At 48.1% G+C, this 22,642-nt stretch overlaps 1 protein-coding gene across 2 annotated transcripts in view; it reads left to right on the plus strand.

Annotated features, from left to right (window-relative positions):
• RNFT2 (ring finger protein, transmembrane 2) overlaps positions 1 to 22,642 on the plus strand; it is a 69,651-nt gene that overhangs the window by 13,252 nt on the left and 33,757 nt on the right. For both annotated transcript variants that reach the window (XM_064578439.1, XM_045886471.2), the window contains one exon: positions 1,531 to 1,684. In XM_064578439.1, coding sequence (XP_064434509.1) covers positions 1,531 to 1,684 — 154 coding nt within the window. The remainder of the gene's footprint in view (positions 1 to 1,530; positions 1,685 to 22,642) is intronic.

Genomic DNA, 22,642 nt, shown 5'->3' on the forward strand with positions numbered 1-22,642 from the left:
ACTCTTGACTCTTTGAGGATCTTTATTACAAATAGAAATAGATTTTTTAAAATAAAAGTAAAAAATAGACCACTTCATTCCTTGGATGCTATCATAAGAGAGCCCGGTTTGTGCTATTTCCTGCCAGCCCAGCAGAATATGTGAGAAGCATTCAGAAAGCATCCACGCTGGGCTGTGTGCACTGTTCCTTGCTTTACGGGGGACAGAGAGGACTTGGTGTGGCCTTTGCTCAGAGCCTTGAATCAGCAGGAGGAAAAGCGAGTAGATCAGCACAGTTTGGATGCTGGTTCCTATCCTGGCTCTCATTCCAGCCAAGAGCCATGGGCAGGTGACTCTACCTCTTGGTGCTCTGGTTTCTCCAGCTCAGATGGGAATAATCATAGCACCTGCTTCATAGAGTCTTTGGGAAAATGAAATGAGTTAAGACATGTGAAGTCTGTAGGATAGGCCAGCAATGATGTAAACAGCCAAGATATCCTAGCTATTATGTTATTATGACTAACATCATTACTCTCAGAGATGGTAGAGAGCAGTGCTACTCAAAGTGTGGTCCATGGACCAATGCCAGTTGGAGAACGGCTTGTTGTCTGTGTTTAACAAGGTAAGTGCAAAAATTGAATGTGAGGTTAACTTACCTGGTCACAGATGGGTAGAATGGGTTTACATACTCCGAATAGCGCTGCTATGGGATAAAGACTGAAAGCACTAAGTACAGCCAGGATATCCAGGTCAGAATCCACCTCTGCCCCTTAGTGTTTGTAGGACCTTGTGCGTGTACTTTATCTTTCTGTGCCTCTGTTTCCTCATCTGCAAAATGGGGCCGTAATAGTGCCTACCTTGTAGGATTGCCATTACTATCAGTGCTGCATGGCAGGGTCTGTAGTACCTCTGTTATCTCAGTCGAATCCCACCAATAACACTATGAAGGAGGGAATGACTTCCATTTTGCAGAGGAGAACCCTGAGGCTTACGAGATAACATTATTTGCCCAGGGTCCAATAAATGGAGAAAACTGGATTCAAATTCAGGTCTTTCTGATATTAATGCCCATATGCTTATCACGCCATGTGACCTTGGGCCACTTACTTCACCTCTCCAAGCTTCAGTGCTTCAGTTATAAAGTGGGAATAAGCAATGCTCACTGTGCAGGACAATGAGCTACAGTGAACAGAGGTGTCTGCACATCAGTTTCCCTCCTCCCTATATAATGTTGGCCAGCCTACTTGCCTCCCTCCCTTTCGCTTCCTCTGTGGAAGCCTATTGTGGATTCATAAAACTGGAAGGCACCTTAACTAATGAGGCTCCTGGCCAATCTCCTTGCATAGCCCTCAGGGGAACTGAGGCTCAGAGAGGTTAAGACACCCACCTGAAGTCACACAGCAAGTTAGTAGCAGATTCAGAAAGAGGACACAGATGTCTGATCCCCAGTTCAGGGCTCTGTCTACAGGTAATACTTACAAGGCTCCCAGAAGGGCCGGGGATCCTAAGTGAGTGTCTGGACTCTCTGAACCATCTCCCCTTCTCCCCCAGCCTCATATTCCTAAAGCCCAACTTGGAGACGCTGGACTTTTTCGACCTGCTGTGGATTGTGGGCATCGCTGATTTTGTGCTGAAGTATGTCACCATTGCCCTCAAGTGCCTCGTCGTGGCCCTGCCCAAGATCATCCTGGCTGTCAAGTCCAAGGTAGGCACTAGCTGTGGCCACAGATAGCCCCAGTCACACTGATCATGCAGGGTATTCGGGGCACCTTAAGAGTAGGTGTGGGCAGAGTTGATGCCACCATATGTCACCCACCTCTTACAGTTCCCCGAGTCTGAGCATGTTCTTTGTTGTCACCACCATCCTCTACTCCTCAAGGGCACTTCTGAGTTTCATTGTTCAAAACTGCCCTTCATGCAGTTTTCATCTAAATGTCACCTGAGAAAGGAAAAAAGCACGTTGCCATGCCCTGAGTCCTGCTTCTCCCAGGGAAGGATGACTTTCATAGGTTTCAACTCTTTGTGACTTTAGGAGCGTTGTTTTTTAAAGGGAAGGGTATTGGGGCTCAGAAGAAACAAACTCCATGATCGATTAGGGATGTCTGCCGTGGACACAGGATGGGGTGTGGTGGCAGGGGTGCTTTGCCTGCAGGAAAGGCCTGCTGGTAGGTGTTGGGGCAGATAGCTGTTGTAATTCAGAGGACTGAGCAGAGTTGGGAAAAGACATCATCTTTAGGGGTTAATTAATGTCAGTGCCTCTGCAAGAACACTCGAAGCAGGGAATCTGGACAGAGGGAGACGCACTCAAGAATTTCTGAAGACTCCTGCTTTCCATTCTGTAAGAGCAGTGCATCTTTTCAACTTCAGACAGCCCAGAATTCATCACAGGCCTTGGCTGGCAGAAAAGCAGGTTGGAACTGGCCATCCATCTTGAGTGCCCAAAGCCATTGGCCAAGTGCATTGGGAAAACACTGCTGTGTCCCTTCTTTACTCACACACTCAATACTTCTGACACCACATGTGTGGGGTTCCCCCACATCAGGCAATGCTCCAACACCAGCTGGGTTCAGTCATTTGCTAGAATAGCTCACAGAACTCAGGGAAACACTTAACTTTCATTTACCTGCTTATCATATCATAAGGGATAAGATAAAGGGTACTGAGGATTAGCCAGATGAAGAGGCACATAAGGTGAGGTCTGGAAGGGTCCTGGGCACAGGAGCTTCTGTCCCCATGGAGTTGGGGTGCAGCACCCTCCAGGCATGTGGACGTGTTCACCAACCCCAAAGTTCTCAGAACCCTGCAGTATTGGGATTTTTATGGAGGCCGTATCACATAGGCATGATTGATCATTAACTGCATTTCCAGCCCCTCTCCCCTCTCTGGAATAAGGGAGATAGGGCTGAAAGTTCTAAGCTTCTGATCATAGCTTGGTTTTTCTGGTAACCAGCCCCCATCCAGGAGCCCACCAGGAGTCACCTCATTAGAACCAAAGATACTCCAGGAAATTCCAAGGGATTTAGGAGCTCATTTTCAGCAACCGGAGGCAGAGACCAGTAGAGATAATTTTTAATTATTTCACATCAGGGCAGTCTGGGTCTGATTTTGTACCCCCCACGTCTCACCTTCACTCCCCCACCATGTGGTTTATTCAGTTGAACCAAAATCCTAGGTTACTGTGGTTTCCTTAGGTGAAGGCACAGGTCTGATGCCCAGGGGCAGTGCCAGGGAGTCTAAAATGGCATAAAGACAGAAAAGAGACACGGAAGGGTGCCTGGGTGGCTCAGTCATTGGGCGTCTGCCTTCGGCTCAGGTCATGATCCCGGGGTCCTGGGATCGAGCCCCACATCGGCTCCATGCTCAGCGGGAAGCCTGCTTCTCCCTCTCCCACTCGCCCTGCTTATGTTCTTCTCACGCTGTGTCTCTCTCTGTCAAATAAATAAATAAAATATTTTTTAAAAAAAAGAAAGAAAAGAGACAATGAGAAGAAAGACCAAAGGGAAACAACAGATCTCAGGAAGTCCTGAGATGCCTCCCCACATGCCCCTCTGAGACCACCATCACCATTACCCTTTGCCCACTGAGCTCACGCCAAGTATCAGGTCGGCAGCAGAGATTTGACCATGGGAAGCAGTGTGGCCCGATGGTTAGACATGTCAACTTTAGCATTGGGCATGTTGACATTCAGGTCCCAGCTATACCCCTTCCTAGCTGTGTGACCTTGGATGGCTTACCTAGCCTCTCGTGCCTCAGTTTCCCCATCTGTAAAATGGGGATAATACTTGTGCTGGATATCTTCCTCTGGCCCTTCCAGAGACACGGTCCACAATATCCTTTCCCACTCAGGCTGACCTGGGCGAACTACACAAATGGGCTCCTGCGGCCCCCGGCTTCCAGCTGGTCAGCCAGTGGGAAGCCTGAAAGGACAGGAGGCAGAGGTATTTCTTCCTCTAGCATATGAGTCTACGGCAGCTGTAACAAACTGCCACATAAATTTGTTGTCTTATGGTTCTGGAGGTCAGAATTCCAAAATGGGTTTCACTGGGCCAACATCAGGGTGTTGGCAGGGCTGTGTTCTTCCTCCATCTTCAATCAGTAACGGCAGGTTGAGTCCTTCTCTCTTTTCTCTTTCTGACCTCTGCTTCTATCATCACCTCTTTAACCCTGAAACTCCCGCCTCCATCTCATGAGGACCCTTGTGATGACATTGAACCCGCCCAGAGAATCCGGGATGATCTCCCCATCCCAAGATCCATAGTGCTCTTTGCCGTGGAAGGGGACATTCACAGCTTTGGGGGATCAGGATGAGGACATCTTTCAGTTCAGTGCTGTTCTGAGTACTTTATACACATAAGCTCATTGAATCTGCACAACTCCATGAAGCAGGTACTGTTATTACTACCATCCCCTTTCACAGATGTGGGAAACGGTTCTAAACTCACAGGTCCCATCGTGGGCAGCCCCCCACAGACAGCTTTCTGTCAAGGGAGAGTAATTACGAGTAACCCAAGCTAGGGGGATAACAGCTCGCGGCCTGAGGAAGCTTCTCCACCCCTGGTTGCCTTCCCTAAACCCTGCCCACACCTTTGTAAAGAGCAGATGTATTAAACTCTTTTTTGATTAATAAACGGCCAAAAGATTTAAACACCCTTTGCCAAAGAAGATCTACTGCTAGCAAATAGATTCCTGAAAAAATGCTCAGCATTGTTAATCTTTAGGAATGAAAGCCACAGTGATATGCCACACACGTGGGTGATGTGGCCAACGTGGAAAGGCCAGACCACACCACATGCCGCGTGTGGGCAGAGCTGCGGGAGACCCGGAACTAACACGCTTCCGGTGGGAATGTAAATGGTACCATCCACTTTGGAAGCCAGTTTGTCTGGTTTTTAGAAGGTGAAGCATATGCCTGCCGTGGGGTCCAGCCCTCCCACCCATAGGCATCCACCCAGGAGGAGTGATGACTCACATCCATGTGAAGACTCTTGTGTGAATATTCATACAGCTTTATTTGTAATATCCATAAACCAGAAATCACCTAAATTTCCATGAATAGGTGAACAAAGATAGAAATTTTGGTATCTGCATACAACAGAATACAACTCAGCAATGTAAAGGGATGAACTATAGTTGACCCTTGAACAACACAGGTTTGAGCTGTACGGGTCCACTTATACATGATGTTTTTCTGATAAATAACAGCACGGAATTGTCAATGTATTTTCTCTTCCTTATGATTTTTTAAATTTTTTAAGATTTTATTTATTTATTTGACAGAGAGAGGGAGCACATAAGCAGGAGAGTGGCAGGCAGAGGGAGAGGGAGAAGAAGGCTCCCTGCTGAGCAGAGAGCCCTAGGTGGGCCTTGATCCCAGGACTCTGGGATCATGACCTGAGCTGAAGGCAGCCGCTTAACCGACTGAGCCATCCAGGCGCCCCCCCCTTATGATTTTCTTAACATTTTCTTTTCTCTAGCTTTCTTTGTTGTAAGAATGCAGTGTACAATACATATACAAAACATGTGTTAATTGACTCTATGTTACTGGTAAGCCTTCTGTTCAACAGTAGGCTGTTTGTAAGGTTTTCAGGGAGTCAAAAGTTCTCTGCAGATTTTTGACGGCACAAAGGTCAGCGTTCCTCATGCCCGCGTCGTTCAAGGGTCAACTGAATTGATACAAACAACATAAATGAATCTTAAAATAGTTAACAATTATGCTAAGTGAAAGAAACCGTACCCCCAAAGAGTGTGCCTTACGATCCCATTTACAGAAAGTCTAGAAAATGGAAGGTGACAGAAAGCAGATCAGGGCTTGCAATTCCTGGGGGTGAGAGATCCGTTCACTGTCTTGACTGCAGTGATGTTTTCATAGGGGTATGGGTATAACAAGCTTCTCAAATTGCACACTTTAAGAGCAAGGGCTGCGGGTGCATCCACACTGGCTTCAGTCCAAGCTCCTCCCCAGCCTGGGCTGCTATGGTCAGGGAGTGGCCCCAAACGCTCGTCCTCGGGGCCTCTACTCAAAAGTCCCTGCTAGATCCCTGAGCCTGCTCCTTCATAGCACTGTGACATTTTGGGATTACCTGTTTGTGTGATTATTAGGTTCACTCCGTCTTCCCATATACAGAACATCCGTTTTGTCCCCCAGTTTGTCTGTAAGACCTAGCATGGTGGTGTCGTGCAGAGTAGGGCTCTGTAAACAGATGTGTGAGCAACATGGCGGAGAAGCTGGAGTTTCACGTGGTCCCCGCCCTGTGCCTTTGGTTGATTATCTCCGGACAGAAATAAGATGGGAAGGCTTTTCAGGGTCCACTGAAGGCAAGAGACATGAACCCAGCCATGTGAGGAAGCTAGCTCAGCATCAACTGCCTAGAATAATAATAGCTCGCGGGGCGCCTGGGTGGCTCAGTTGGTTGGGCGACTGCCTTCGGCTCGGGTCATGATCCTGGAGTCCCGGGATCGAGTTCCGCATCGGGCTCCCTGCTCAGTGGGAAGCCTGCTTCTCCCTCTGCCTCTGCCCCTCCCCCTTCTCATGCTTGGTTTCTCTCAAATAAATAATCTTAAAAAAAAAGAAAACAGGGCGCCTGGGTGGCTCAGTTGGTTAAGCGACTGCCTTCAGCTCAGGTCATGATCCTGGAGTCCCGGGATCGAGTCCCGCATCGGGCTCCCTGCTCAGCGGGGAGTCTGCTTCTCCCTCTGACCCTCCCCCCTCTCATGTGCTCTCTCATTCTCTCTGTCTCAAATAAATAAATAAAATCTTTAAAAAAAAAAAAAAGAATAATAATAGCTCGCAATTATTGAGCACCAACTGTGTACCTGAAACTTTGCTGAGAGCACTTTGTGTGTGAATTACCTTATGTGGCCCCTTGCTGCTCCTCTTAGGTGGGTTACCATTATTCTCCTCCAATGGATAGGAGATGGGAGGTTAAGGGGGCAGGTGGCTTCACGAGTCACATGGCTGTTACCACTTTGTGCTGGAGCGGGGCTTCCCACACAGGGTCTTCCAGCTTCAGGGCCCAAGCTGTACCTCAAAGTGGATGTGAGAGAAGGATAAGAAAAACAGGCAGTTAATGGTTACTCATCACCTACTACCACATTCTGGTTCTTGCTAGATTCATTGCCACGTCCTGACTCACTTCAGGCTCTCATCAGCCCTGTGAGAGGGAATTTATTACTGCCTCTTTCTAGACGAAAAAGTCAGGCTCAGTATCCTGTGGCTGCTACAACAAATTACCATGTGTCTGCTTCCTTAAAAACCACAGAAATTTGTTTTCTCATAGTCCCGGAGGCCAGAAGTCCAAAGTCAGTGTCACTGGGCCGGAATCAAGGTGTCAGCAGGGCGGCACTCCCTGCGGATGTTAGGGGAGGATCCATTCCTTGCCTCTACTAGCTTCTGGTGGCTGCTGGTGTTTCTTAGCTTGAGGCCGCATCATTCCAATCTCTGCCCATTCTCTGCCTCCGTGGCCACGTGGCCTTCTCTGTGTATGAAGTCTCCCTCTCCCTGTCTCTTATAAGGATACAGGTGATTGCATTTAGGGTCCTGGATAATCCAGGATGTTCTCCTTATGCCAAGAGTCTTAATCACTTCTTCAAAGACCCCTTTTCCAGATAAGGTCACGTTCGCGGGTTCTAGGGAGTAGGGGTCTTTGGCCATCTCTTCACTGACTCTCCTGAGGCTGAACAAGGTATGAGACACCCAACCAGTCAGTTATAGAATCGGAGTAAGAATCCACATCTTCCAACTCCCAAGGCTGTGGCCACTGCAGGAGATCACCTTCCAGGCTGCGAATGGACCACATGCCAGAGCTCCCGGGCCCCTCCGGACCCTGCCACATTCTAGCCACAGGGCCTTGGGTAAGTCACTTCGTGTCCCTGAACATGTTTCGTCCTGTGGAAAATTAAGATGTTAACAAAACCCTGCTTGAGATGCTGCAAAGATAAAAAGACTTAATGGATATGGGATGAAATGAGCAGCACATTGGTCATCGCCTGGAGGGGAGGCAGGCAAGGCTTTGCAGGCCTCTGACGCTGCTCCCACCTACATGTCCACCTGCTTTCTCATTGCACTTGCTTTTGCCCTCCCGCCTGCCCCTCACCCTGTTCTCTGTGCTTCGGACAGATTCTACTTCTTTCATGTCTTTACACATACCAACTAGTACCGACATGTAGCAAATGTTTCCTTACCCCGTTTTCCCGAGGCACTGAGGCACAGCATAACTAACTTGTACAGTTTCCAGAGTGGGTTATGTGGCATGCAGTCTCCTACCCACTGCACCTGCTGATCCTTCTGCCTCAAAGACCCTTCCCCTGTTTCATGTTGTAATTAACTCCTGCTCCTTGGATCACAGCCTCTTAGAAACCTTCCCTGCCCCTTCAGGCTAGGGATGGTGCCCCTGAGGAGGACTCCCAGAGCACCCTATACTCCTCCTATTCTAGCACTCACCACCCTGACTATAATTACTGGATTAATTGTCCGCCTTCTCTGCTTGATTGTCACCTCTGTGAAAGCAGAAGTGAATGCATCTAGCTTGTTTGTCAATGGGTCACCAGCACCTGATAAGCACTCAGAAGCATTTAATATGTATATAGGGGTGAATAGATATATAGGTAGACAGATGAATTTGATGGCTGGATGGGAAGGTTGGTGGATGGGTGGGTGGGTGGGTGGATGAATGGATGGATATTTGGATAAATGAATGGATATTTGGATGGATGGATGGATGAATGGATGGATGGATGGATGGATATTTGGATGAATGTGTGGATATTTGGATGGATGAATGGATATTTGGATGAAATTAATTAATGGATATTTGGATGGATGGATGGATGGATGGATGGATAGGTGGATAGATGGATGGTTGAGTGAATGAGTTGATAGTCTAGCCAGCTACACTAAATCTCACCACCTCCCCTTATACCAGCAGTTAGAGCTTAAATTCCTTTCCCAGCTCAGCTCAAACCTCTTGTACTTGGTAGCCGTCCAGAGAACTCTGTCATGAAGACACAGAAATCCACAAGGCAAAGTAGTACTTCCGTGTGCTGGAAAGGACCATATAGGGAGCCTCAAAGAAACCTGGATGCCAAACTAATAATAATAAATATGGCCAAGCATCACTAAGCAGTTACCAGAAGCTAGGCATTGTGTTAGGCAATGCCATTCATTCAAGAAATACTGCCTGAATGCCAACTGTGCATCAGGCACCGTTCTAGGCACTGGGGATATATCAATGAACAAAGTAGACAAAAACCCCATACTCATGGACTTTATAGTCTACGGAAGACACAGTCTCACTCAGTCTTAATCCTGGGACGATACATGTTGATATCTCTTGTCACGGAGCGGAAACGGGGTTAAATCACATGCCGAAGATTGCAAACCTCATAGTTACCACATAGCAGTAGGACCAGCTCATGTGGAGTCAGCGCTCTGAATGGGCCAGGCATTCATTTCCTTCCGACATCTGTCTTACCAGGCAAGTGTTGTTGTTTTTTTGTGTTTTTTTATCGAAGTCCTATTCAGAGACTATGAAATTAACCAGTAATCATTGTCAAGTCTACAATTCAGTGGCATTCAGTATATTCACAGTTGTGGGCACCTGTCACCTCTGTCTGGTTCCAAGGCCTCGTCACCCCAAATGGAGCCTTCCCTACTTCACTCAGTCACTCCCCCTCACACACCTCCCAGCCTCTGGCAACTACTACTAATCTGTTTCCCATCTCTATGGATTTCCCTATTCTGGACGTTTCATGTAAGTGGAATCATCTATTGTGTGACCCCGTGCCTGGCTTCTTTCCCTATACATAATGTCTTCAGGCTTCATCCACGTTGTATGGGTGTCAGGACCTCATTCCTTCTTATGGCTGAATCATATTCTGTTGTATAGGTAGACTACCATTTGTTTATCCACTCACCCATTCATGTACATTTGGGTTTGATGGACACTTTTTGGCTATTGTGAACAGTGCTATTTCAACCATTTGTGTACAGGTATCTTTTGTTTTGTTTTAGTTTGTTTTTTTGTTTTGTTTTTACAAGTATCTGTTTGAACACATTTTTTCTGGGTATGTACCTAGGAGTGGAATTGCTGGGTCATGGGATAATTCTTTGACTTTTTGAGGAACTGCCATACTATTTTCCACAGCAGTCATGCCATTTTACATTCCAACAGGTACTGTTTTTATCCATGTTTTCCAGAGGAGAAAACGAGCTAAGTGAGAGGTTAAGGAGGTAGCCCAAGGCCACACAGCTTGTAAGTGGCTGAGCAGGGATTTGAACTTGGGGAGTCTCCCCAAAACCCCTGCTCTGAGTTACTAGGGCCATATTCCCTCCTATGTAAGCTCCCTGGGGTGATGGTGGTTTGGGAAATTGCTCAGAGTTGATTAAGGAGAAGGGTCCCCATACACCATCTGTACAGTATTCCAAGCTCAGACCATGGCTCCTTCACTTCCTTATACTTCAGACAGGTACTTCTGGGGGCGAGGGGGTGGGGATGGGACCCAACACCCTTTCCCTGTGCCGCCGAAGTGTGGGCGACAATTATTAATGCCTCCCTGGCAACTGTCCAGCTCCCTTTTTCTGATGATTATTATTTTATTCAGTGAGATTAATGTGCCAGGTCAGAGCATAATCCAGCCTGTAAAAAGTGATGTGAACAGTCTCCTCAAGATAAATTGCAGGCTTGGAAAAGGTTCACAGCCTTTCCTTGCCTGTCTGAGTGCTCTTCCGAATCCTCATCAATCCTTGTCTGGGCAGAAGAAAAGGACGGTCTTCATTTGCAGCTGGGGGTGGGGAGGGGGGAAAAGAGCACATCTGTCAGGGACCCCTAATGGCTCACAGCACAGATGCTCTGTCCTGCGCCTCCATGACATCCGCTGAGAGGGTGGGTTGGTTTTTAATATGATAATCGTGATACTGGAAGGGCTTTTGGCATTTGGATTTGCTTGATGGCTCTGTGGTCCCTGACGTGTGAGGCTGGGTGAGCCACCAGTCCCCAGGTGCCTCCAGACACCGGGGGGCCTGTTGGGAAGCTTCTCACACCTGGGCCTCCCAGGAGAGCCATGTTCATTGGCCAGCCGAGATAGGGATGGGGTTAAGGATGGCAACCACTGGCCGGCAACCTCAACCCTAAACCATGACCCTGGCTGGATATCTAGAGCAGCCACTTGTTATCATAAATCCAGATAACTTATATGACCCATATGTCTTAGCTTTGCCTGTTCTGGCTTCTACCCAGCTACCTGATCTCCTCATCCGTGACTATCTCCCTTGCTCACTCTGGACCAGCCACCAGTGGCCCCAAGGTCTCCCCGATGCACCCTGCGCCTTCCTTCTCAGGCCCTTTGCACTTACTGTTCCCTCCGCCTGGGGCAGTTTTCACCCCTGTGTCCCCATGGCTGTCTCCTTCCCATCATTCAAGTCTTGCTCCTATGTCGCTTACTCTGAGACCGTATCACCTCCCTGGCCACCCTGTTGAAAGTGCTTGTCCTCAACCTGCATTACCACACCCCCATTTTATTTCCGTCTTTGGGAACATAGAGTTCTTGGCCACTTCTTTCCCTCCCCAATCCCCCTGACATTATTCGGGACCTGTTGGCTGACATGGACAATCCTAGACCCTGAGAATATAAAAGTAAGTATGAAACCTGACTTTATATTAACCTAATCTAGACCTAGTTAAAAGGGCAAAAATCTTGTTCCAGAAACATGCATATCATACACTCTAAGTCCTATTAAGTTAGAAATAACTGAAAATCTGGCTTGTACATACTGCTCCTTCTCTTTATTAAAATGAAATACCCTTCATCCAAAATTCTAGAGCTGCCCTGGTCAGTATGACAGCCACAAGCCACATGTGGCTATTTTTTTTTTTAATAAAGATTTTGTTTTTAAGTCATCTCTACACCCAATGTGGGGCTCAGACTTACAAACCCCGAGATCAAGAGCTGCAGGCCCACAGACTGAGCCAGCCAGGCACCACCACATGTGGCTATTTAAATTTAAATCAGGTAAATTTAAAATTCGATTCCCCAGTTGCCCTGGCCAGTGCTCAGTAGCCAGCTCTGGCTAGTGGCTGCCATTTACGGTAGCGCAGACATGGAACATTTCCATCATCGTAGAACGCTCATTGGACAGCACGTTCTAGAACATTCTGAGGACAGGGTTTATTCCACCTCCCAATGGTACAGGTAGCAGCCAGCTGCCATTCTGCCCATTTCTCAGATGGGGAAGACATAAAAGCTGACATTTGGTTAAGAGCTGTCCGGCTCTAGTAAGTGGAGGCAGCTCCACAGAACAGAAAACACTGGCCTCGAGCAAAACCACATTCAAACCCTGGCTCCTTGATGTATTCCCTAGGCGACCTCGAGCAAGTGACCTCACTCTTAGGAGCCCTCGGCTTCCTCATCCCTAAAGTGGTCATCTTGAGATTCTCAGCCTCTTGAGGTTCTCAGAAGGTAGGAGGCCAGGTACCTAGCTTGCCGGGTAGTTTCTAGGATCAGCCACATCTGAAAACAAGGAGAGGCTTCACTCAGCTGTCTTCTCCAAAGAACCCAGCATTTGACCAACTTTCTGTCTTTTCCGTAGGAATAGGAAAGAGGAGGGCCCTTCCCAATTCCAAAATCATCTTAACCTGAACTTCCTATTGGGTGAGATTCCACGAGATGTCAGCTTCATTGGCTCGCCTCCCAAGTACAGGGGAGGAGAGGGAGGGCGGACAAAAGCTAAGAAAGGCAGTTTTCTCTGACGTGAGAGCCTCCGGGATTCATGAGGCTTTTCGTGCTATTAAAATCCCTCCATTTTCTGGGCCCTGAACCCAGCCCTTTTGCTCTCAGAGTGGTTTCCCATCGAGTGAGTCTCTCTCCCCTTCTGGAGGTCAAGCACTCCCCTCTCTGCCCTGCCCTCCTGAGCAGACATCTGTCTATGCCAGGGCAGGCCTGGGTGGCCTAGGCCTAGGCTCTGGTTCTTACGCAACCTCATTCTTAAATAAAAGTGCAGAATTTCTCCCAGGGCCAGATGCATTTACCCCAGATTCCTGTACAGGGGGTGCTAGAAGGGGTTAAACCAGTGGTTCCCAGCTGTGAGGGGGATCTCTGGCAATTTCCTGGAGATATTGTTGGTTGTCACAACAGGGTTGAGGGGATTGCTGTTGGGTTTTAGTGGGTAGACAGAGGCCAGGATGCTGCCAAGCATCCTGCAGTGTACAGGACAACCCCCCCACCACCAAGAACAATCCAGTCCAAAGTGTCTGCAGTGCTGGGGTTGAGAAACCCTACGTTAAATGTTTGTTTTAAGGCCCGGAGTCAGCTCCCCTACTGTGATAGGCTGAATTGTGTCCGCCCCCCCCAACTTCATATGCTGAAGTCCTAACCCCTGGTACCTCAGAACGTGACTGTGCTTGGAGAAAGATCCTTGAAGCAGGCAATTACATTGAAGTGAAGTCATGAGGTGGAACCCTGCTCCGACTGGTGTCCTTATAAAAGAGGAAATTTGTACACGCACAACCATGTGAGGACCCGGGGAGAAGACAGGCATCTGCGAGCCAAGGAGAGAGGCCTCAGAAGAAACCAACCCCTGCTGACACCTCGGGCTCAGACCTCTGGCCTCCAGAACTGGGAGAAAATACACGTGTGTTGTTTGAGCCACCCAGGCCATGGCACTGGGCGGTGGCAGCCCTAGGAAACGGATATACCCATGCACCAGGTTCCCTACACTTCCATCCTCTCTTGAGAGTGCTTGTGCATTCATGCTGATGTGTCCCAACTTTCGCCCTCCCTCTAGTTATTGAGGATACTTGATTTTTTTTTTATTAACACATAAACTTGATTTTTCAAAAGAGGTTACAGAGTCATAGGATTCAGAAGTTAAAAATGCCAAAAAGAGCATATGGTGAAAAATCTCCTTCCCCTCCCTTGCCCCCAGGCACCTGTTTGGTCTCCGAGGAGGTAATCATCGTCCCTGGATCTTTTCATAGCTATCGGATACATATTCAGGCACGTGCGTGTGTGTCTTCATCCTACTCATCTTTATATAATCGAACAGTAATGTTCTACATGCAGCTTCCAACTCGCTCCGTTAGAGATCGTTCCAGGCAAATACATAGAACACAGCCTGATGGTTAAAAGCCAGACTGCCTGCATTCAATTCCTGTTTGGGAAACCCTGTCACTTACCAGCTGTGTGACCCTGTACCTTCGCCTCTGCCCGCTCTCCTTTCCTCATCTATAAGATGAAATCATAATAGGACCTACTGCTATTAGTTTTCAATTCATGCCTAGCAAATTACTACCAACGTAGCAGCTTAAAAAAAAAAATACCCATTTATTAGTTCACAGTTTTGTAGGTCAGAAGCTGGACAGACTTGACCGTGTTCTCTGTATAGGGTCTCACAAGGTCAGAATCAAAGTGTTGGTCAGACTGGGCTCCTATCTGAAGGTTCTGGAAGAGAATCTACGTCCAGGTTTATTCAGGTTGTTGGCAGAATTCATTTCTGTGTGGTCATAGGACTGAAGACCCCGTTTTGCTGGGTGTCGGCCAGGGGTCACTCTGAGCTCCCAGAAACCACTCTCTGTCCTTTCCTGTGGCCTCCTCCCTCTTCAAGCTAGAAATGGCATGTGGAATCCTGACTTCTCCCCCTTTAAAGGGCTCATGTGATTGGATTAGACCCACCCAGATAGTCTCCCTTTTGATAAACTCAGAGTCAACTGATTGGTAACCTTAATTACATCTGCAAAATCCCTTTCCTCTGGTAATATAACAGACTCCAGGTGAGATAACTCATCCTAGTACAGTTCTGAGGGTCAAGGTGGGAAATTTGGGGGGATGCACAACACGCTACCTCAACGGGTGTTGTAAGGATTTGGTTGCATATCTCATGACATGCAATATATAAAAGTTAGCTTTTGGGGGGGGTGAGGGTCCCCTGGATTTTTGTATTGTGGAAACGGTTTAGATTTATTAAGGATTTTCAAAGAGATTCCTCTAATTCACAACCTTGGACAGTTGTGAATTGCTTAGTCCTCTTTGACCCATTGATTCTGTGGTTCTCCAAGATTCAACCTAAATGTCACTCCCTCCCCACTACCCCCGGGCCATCCCCTTAAGACAATGTTGGTTTCCCTCATTCATTTTCCCACAGCTCTTCGTCCCAGCACATATGGTACTGCTTGGTAATTATGCAGGCCATTGTCTCCTCCTCCAAACCATAAATTCTGAGGGGCAGATACCTGTCTGTCCCATTCACTGTTACCGCCCACCTCTTAAAACAAATCCTTACAGACAGTAATCCTAGGAAGGGGATGGTCAGGTTTGCCTAAACCCATTTTACAGATAAAACTGAGGCTTAGGGGGCCGCCTGGGTGGCTTAGTTGATTAAGCAGCCACCTCTTGAGTTCAGCTCAGATCATGATCTCAGGGTGGTTAGATCGAGCCCTGGGCTCTGCTCTCAGGGGGAGTCTGCTTGGGATTCTCTCCCTCTCCCTCTGTCCTTCCGCCTGCTCATGTGCTCCATCTCTCTCTCTAAAATAAATAAATCTTTAAAAATAAATAAAAATTTAAAAAACAAAACAAAACTGAGGTTTAGGGAAGCTGAGCAAGTTGTCAAAGGTCAGTGTACTTGAAGGTAGCAAAGCTAAGGCCCAAACCCAGCTCTTTTGACTTGAGACGTAACAAGAACATTTCCCAGCATTTCTTCTTGTATATGTATCCGCTGTGCAAAGTGCTTTATTTCTTTTTTTTTTTTTAAGATTTTATTTATTTATTTATTTGAGACAGAGAGAATGAGAGAGAGAGAGCACATGAGGGGGGGAGGGTCAAAGGGAGAAGCAGGCTCCCTGCCGAGCAGGGAGCCCGATGCGGGACTCGATCCAGGGACTCCAGGATCATGACCTGAGCCGAAGGCAGTCGTTAACCGACTGAGCCACCCAGGCGCCCGCAAAGTGTTTTATTTCTGTCATTTCATTTGGACCTCATAAACAATACTATGAGAAGGGCACTGTTCTTATTCCCATCTTACAGATGAGGAAACAAAGGGTCAGGTCACCCAAGAAAGTCACCTGGCTGGTAAGCAGGGTCAGGGTGTGGGCCCAGCAGGTGCTCTGTCTGCCTGCAGCTGTTAATTGAAGATACTGATCCATCTGTCATCATCTGGCTTCACTGGAACAGAACAGAAAGCCAGCAACCAAGATACTCATTGTTAGCAATATTAGAATTACCCAATGTTTACTATGATTTTATGCTTTAAAAAAACTTCCATCTCTGGCATTGCCAAGATTAAGATTCTAGAGCAAGACAGACAAGCAAGAAATTGTCTTTTCCTAGAGACACTGTGGAATCGTGAAAAGAGCAGAGACCCTGAAAATAAACTTAGGTTCAAATTCTTCCTCCAGCCCCTTCTGCCTCTGGAACCTTGGTTCACTTCACTGAGCCTCAGTGTCCCCCATCTTTAAAATGGGAATATCAGGTTACCTCATAACCCTGTTATGAGAATTAATGAAAATAACACAGGTCAAGTGCTGTCTGGTTAGTTAATTCTTGTTACTTTATTTTATTTTATTTTTTTAGATTTATTTATTTTAGAGAGAGTGAAAGTGAGCGCATGCAAGTGGGGTGAGGGGCAGAGGGAGAGGACCTCAAGCAGACTCTGCACTGAGCATGGAGCCCACTACAGGGCTTGATCTCACCACCCATGAGATATGAGCTGAGCCAAAACCAAGAGTCGGACACGTAACCAACTGAGCCACCCAGGTGCCCCAGTTATTGCTATTTTAAAGGAGGTAGAGAGCATTAGCAGTTATTGGGTTACAGCTTAAAGTGAGCAAGAAAGTCAGAATCTAACCAAACTCAGATGGAACAAAATACCATTTACTAAACTATGATTCTGGGGCCTTAGGGAGATGTTAATGGGCATTTTATAAAAAGGTGTTCCATGGCCAGATAACTGAGAAATGCTCTGAATTTTACCCACCCTCTCACCCTCCGGCTCTGCTTACACATTAACATAGTAAAGGCTCTGAGAAGTCCTACAGTCCAGAGATTCATTTCACTTTAACATTTCCCCAACTTGTTAACCATGGAACCTTTTTACTGAGGAGCACAACATGCTGCAAAATCTAGTTCAGGGATTGGCAGACCCCAACCTGTGGACCCAATGCTTATTTCAGTAAAGTTTTACTAGAACATAGTCATGCTTATGCATTGAAGTGTTGTCTGTGGCCCCTTTCATGCTGCAAAGGCAGAGTTGAATAGTGGAAACAGAGTCTGCATGACCCGCAAAACCTAAATAAAGTCTGGCCCTTTGGGTCTGGTTAAGCGTCTGCCTTCAGCTCAGGTCATGATCCCAGGGTCCTGGGATCAAGCCCTGCATTGGGCTCCCTGCTCCTTGGGAGGCTGCTTCTCCCTCTGCCTCTCTCTCTCTCTGTCTCTCATGAATAAATAAATAAAATCTTTAAAATAAAATAAAGTCTGGCCCTTTAAGAAAAAGTTAGCTAATTCTGATCAGGAGTTTGACTATTTACATTCCTAATTCCGTGTAGTTTGGCCTTTGTAAGAAAGCTATGTCTAAGGGGGAACTCAGTAGTCTACAGCAGACACTTCGGGAAATAGAAGACCCCAAGGGGTGAAATATGGCGAGAGGTTCTGCTGGAAACCAAGAGAAATGAGTTTGGCTAAATGTCATTATATGGACTTGACTATTTGAAATTGCCAGGCTAATTTTTAGTTGTACCCTAAGGCAATAAGTGGCTTGCAAGGCTTCTTAGGATCACACTCATCCCTAGGATTTGTTCTTTCTTTGCTCTGCTTGAAGTTTGTAGCTCAGGTGCCTACTCATCCCTGAAGTGCTGAAGCCTGAGCTAGCAAACAGTCAAAGCTCCCATGTACCGGCCTGTGTCAGGCATCACTAATCGATCATGGCCCTGCTTCACCCAGGTTCATCTCAATGCAGCACCCCAGACAGTCCGACCAATCAATGTCGGAACATGAGATGAAGCCTAGGCTTTCACTTTAGTTCTTCCTTGTAAAGAAAATGGAACATTCTGGCAGCTGCAGAGCTCTGTGGCCTCTCAGCTGATTGGACGGGGCCCACCCAGATTACTTACTTAAAGTCAGCTGATTGTAGATGCTAATCACATTTACACAGTACCTCCAGCAGCAACCCTAGATTAGTGTCTGATTGCATAACTGGATGCTAGAGCCTAAATCGAAGCATGAAACTAACCATCACAGTCCCCCATTGAACAAGATGCCTATTTGGGGGCCGAGACCAATGTTTTATCCCGTCAAGGAAGTATCCATCTAGTCCAATTTATTGAAATTTTAAAAATAAAAGCTGGTCGTTGAACTTGATCAAAAATCACTTGATTTTCCTCTTAAGATCTGTTACAGTGAAAAACTGCATTACCAGGTTTCCTCTTAAGCATTGCGTTGTTGGAATGAACCCCACCTGCTCCTGACGTAGTCTCCTCTGATAGTGCACCTGGATTCTGCGTGCCACTATTTTACTTAGGATTTTTGCATCAGTAGTCATTAGTGTCCCTGTCCCTTTGTGGGTGATTTCCCAGAAATCGTTCATTCACTTTCACTGACATCTCAGTTATAGTCACTGCCTGGGGAGCTGGGAGCATCTTCTTCTTAGCTGGGGGCCAAGGGACCGAAACAAAAAATCAGCTTATTTTTTTTTTTTAAGATTTTATTTATTTATTTGACAGAGAGAGAGAGAGAACAAGTAGGCAGAGAGGCAGGCAGAGGGAGAGGGAGAAGCAGGCTCCCTGCCGAGCAGGGAGCCCGATGCGGGGCTCGTTCCCAGGACCCTGGGATCACGACCTGAGCCAAAGGCAGCCGCTTAACCAACTGAGCCACCCAGGCACCCCTAGCTTCTTATTTTGAAGGAAGAGGAGGAGAATGGGTATGGGGAGGCACCAGCAGTCTGTGTCCTGGCATGAGAATCCCTGGTTTGCAGATGAGGTTCAGCAAGGTATGTTCACTTACCCAGGGTCACACAGCAAGTCTGTGGCAGAGCTATGACTTAAGGTGAGGTCTCCCAGATGCCAAGGGAGATGCCCCAAGGACCAACAATCAGAATATAACAAATATCATAATGTATAATATTAAGTCACTCATTTGCCCAGTACTGTTTTAAGAGCTCCATAAACAAAACAAAACAAAAAAAGAGTTCCATAAACATGAACTGATCCTCACAATAACCCTCTGAAGCTGATACTCCCCTAATCCCCCATTTGCAGATGAGGAGCCTGAGGCACAGAGAGGGTAAGTGACTTGCCAAGAGTCACACAGCTGGTTAAGTGGCAGGGCTGGGATCTGAACTCGGCAGTCTCATTCCAGAACTCCCACTCTTAAGCATCACACATTCCTCTCTGCTCATCTCTCACTACCCCTCACCCTCCTCAGTTCCCCCAATATAGATGGTACAGCAAATATTCTGTGAGGCTGAGGGCTGGTGGGAATCGCTCCCCAGCAATCCAGAGACCACATCCCCCCATCTCTAGCCACCTCTGGTCCATAATCTCCTCCCTCTGCCACCCCGCCCCCGCTGGGTCTCAGGGGCCTGCACCTCATTTTCTGTTGTTCTTGTTTTGCTTTGTATTTTTCCTTCACTCTGTTCCCTGGGAGACTCTCAAAGTCTACATTCTGCCACCAGGGGACACAGGAGGGACAGGTCAGGCACCTGAGATTTCCCAAACCTCTAGCGCTGGAAGGCGGGGGGGGGGGGGGGGGGGGGGGGCGGGGGGGGGGCGGTATTTATTTATTTATCTAGTCCTGCTCTGCCCCACACCCCCCAAGCTGTTGTTCCTCACTGGGGAAGATGAAAAACGGCTTCAGACAATGGAGGACAAGGCTTGCCACATGGCCCCCGCAGTTTAATTTCCTTTAATTCATTTTATATTGAACCAAATGATACTGTTTGTTTTTAATGGCAAACACTCAGCACGGAGGAGGGGCGGCCAGGCCTCCTCCTGGGGAAATTAGGAACACAGCTGCTATTTAAACTCTCCTGCCACTCCGCTCCCCGCACTCCCCCCCACAACCCTGCACTGGGCCTCTGGAAATCACTTTCCAGGTTGAAAGATGATACCTTTCACCAGCTCAGATGGTCACTGTGCAGAGAGCTGGCCCGGCTCTGCCCCAGCTGCAGTCAGCCCCCCTTAGTGTAGCCGCCCCATCCCAAGGCCCACCCTGCTCTGGGAAGAAGTGGATACACAAGAATGGGGATCAGGACTGTGGCTGTTCGTGGTGTCCCTGTCCCCCCGCCCATCATTGAAAATCCTACACGGGCACCTGGTCCAAGCAGGGCTCATCTGGTGCCCTGTCCCAGGAACTGAGGAACATAGAAGTTGGGTGCCTTCATGCGGCACCTGGGGCAGTCTGCAGCCTAACCAGAGCCCCAGGTGATTGTGTGTATGTGAAAGTTGGCAGTCAAGAGGAGAGGTCCTTCCACGTGGGCTGTGAGGTGGCCAGGTGGTCCAGGGCGCCTCTGAAGCCTGAGAGAAGCCAGAATCCCCCGAAAGTCCCTTTTTGCTGAGATGGGCCAGAGTCAGCTTCAGCTCCTTGCAGGTACAGAGAACTTGGATGGATACACCAGCCCCTTTGGCAGATGCTGGAGGGATTCACAAGGCTTTGGCCTGCTTGTGACTTTAGTTGGGGTCCATTATGATGATTAATGCCCGATTTGGACATTCCAGAGGCTCCTCCATCCCCTCAAAGGTTGGGTTACACCCCTGCCCTGTTGTTCCCAGACTAGAAATCAGAAAGGGCTTCTTGTCGTAGAGACGGGGAAACCAAGGCCCACAAGTTACTGGTTCCAGGTCACATGATTGATTGTCTCCTATATTCATTCTACAAACACGTATTGGACATCAACCAAGTGCCAGGTGTCGGGGGCTATTACAGACCCAGGACTTTCAGGCTCAAACCTCCCAGTTTGATGGGTTGGCAGCCAGGGAAGCAGTGACTACAGGGCCCTCTTGGAAAACAAATCAGCCCCTGGCAGTCTCCCTACATAGGGTGACCTCAGCACTGAGTTTTTAAGAGGGGTGGGTTAACCAGATTAACCAGTTAACCAGGCAAAGCCAAGCCAAAAGGACGTGCCAGGGAGAGGGGACACCCAGAGCCATGGCAGGGAGGTAGGAAACAGTTTGGCGTGTGCATTTTTCCCAGTAACTGTTGAACCTCTCCTCCCCACTGGACTCTAAGCGCCAGGAAGGCAGGGAGGACGTCTGCTACTCTCATGCTTAGACCCAGTGACACGTGGGAGGTGTGCAGTGACTCTTAAATGAACAGATGGGGGCGTGCAGATGGCTGGTGTAAGTACACAGGGCAAGGCCCAGCTCCCTGCCCTGCCTTTCCGAGTGACATTATGGGTGTGGTGGCAACCCCTACTCTGGGTTGCTGTGGGGATTAATTAGCCGGCTAAGTGGTGATTATTTTGCTCTTCTCCAGCTAAATGATTAGGGAGGCAGCCAGGCTCCCTGAGGTGGCCTCCGAGGCGTCCACTTCATGCCCTTCCTCTAGGTGAGGGCCTGGCATTGTGCCGTGGGCTACAGGTTGTGGGTGGGGCTGTCCTGCCCTCCCTTCCCCCCAGCTGCTCCTCCTTCCCTGGGGAGAATGAAGGGGCTTGGAACTGAGATTTGGCCCAAGGGAGCCCACCGCTTGCTTACATTTCTCAATCCTCAGCTTGTCCAAAAAAGGTCCCAGAGCCCATTGGGAAGCGCTTGAGCTCTGGAGGCAGGCGGATCCGAATTTGAACCCTGGTTCTACCATTCCCATGTGTAGTGCCTCCGGCCAGTCGCCTGCCTGCTCTGTGCCTCAGTTTCCTCATCCGTGAAAAAGGAGATAATGCTGCTTACTTCTCAGGGCTTCAGGGGAGATGTGAGGTGAGCTAGAAAATAAATTATATATATATATATTTTTTTTAAAGATTTTATTTACTTGACACAGAGAGCACAAGCAGGGGGAGCAGGAGAGGGAGAAGCAGGCTCCCCACTGAGCAGGGAGTCCGACGTGGGGCGCGATCCCAGGGATCATGACCTGATCCAAAGGCAGACGCTTAACCAGCTGAGCCACCCAGGTGCCCCTAGGAAATAAATTTTAAATAAAACAGGTGGAATGTGCCTTCAGCAATTTCTGACATGTAGTAGATGCTCCATGTGTGTATATGTTTTTCTTTCTGTATGTTCTCCCTCATGACCCTCCTAGGTCAGGACTCCGCTACAGGTTGGAGATTGGAGGTACAAACCAGGCCTATTGCTCAGAGGCTGAGAACCCACTAACACTTGGCAGACCTCTGGCTCTTCTCCTCAGGGCCCAGAAGTGCCAAGGTCAGAGTGGCCCAAAGAAGGAAGGAAGGATTACCCTTCCTAGTTACCTATTTGTGCCCAGCCCTGGACAGGATCTTGGGGCAATCTGGGTTTGAATTTGACTTTACTCACCGAGGAGCAAGGTCACAGCTTCGAGCTTCCATAGCCACATCTGTGTATAGGACTAGTAGATAATATTACCTGCCTCAAGGGGAAGCCCAGTGAGGAGCACACAAGGTCATGTATTAGGAAGGCTCAGCAGAGAGTTTTCAGCACCTGCTAAATCTTGGCTGTGAGGATAAGACCTTTCCTGCCTTCAGGGGGCTGACAGAGAGGTAAGGGGAGAGATACACACC

Source organism: Mirounga angustirostris, unplaced genomic scaffold (assembly GCF_029215605.1).
Source record: "Mirounga angustirostris isolate CCGP_5_RB_7025 unplaced genomic scaffold, mMirAng1.0.hap1 SCAF_14, whole genome shotgun sequence".
NCBI lineage: Eukaryota > Metazoa > Chordata > Mammalia > Carnivora > Phocidae > Mirounga > Mirounga angustirostris.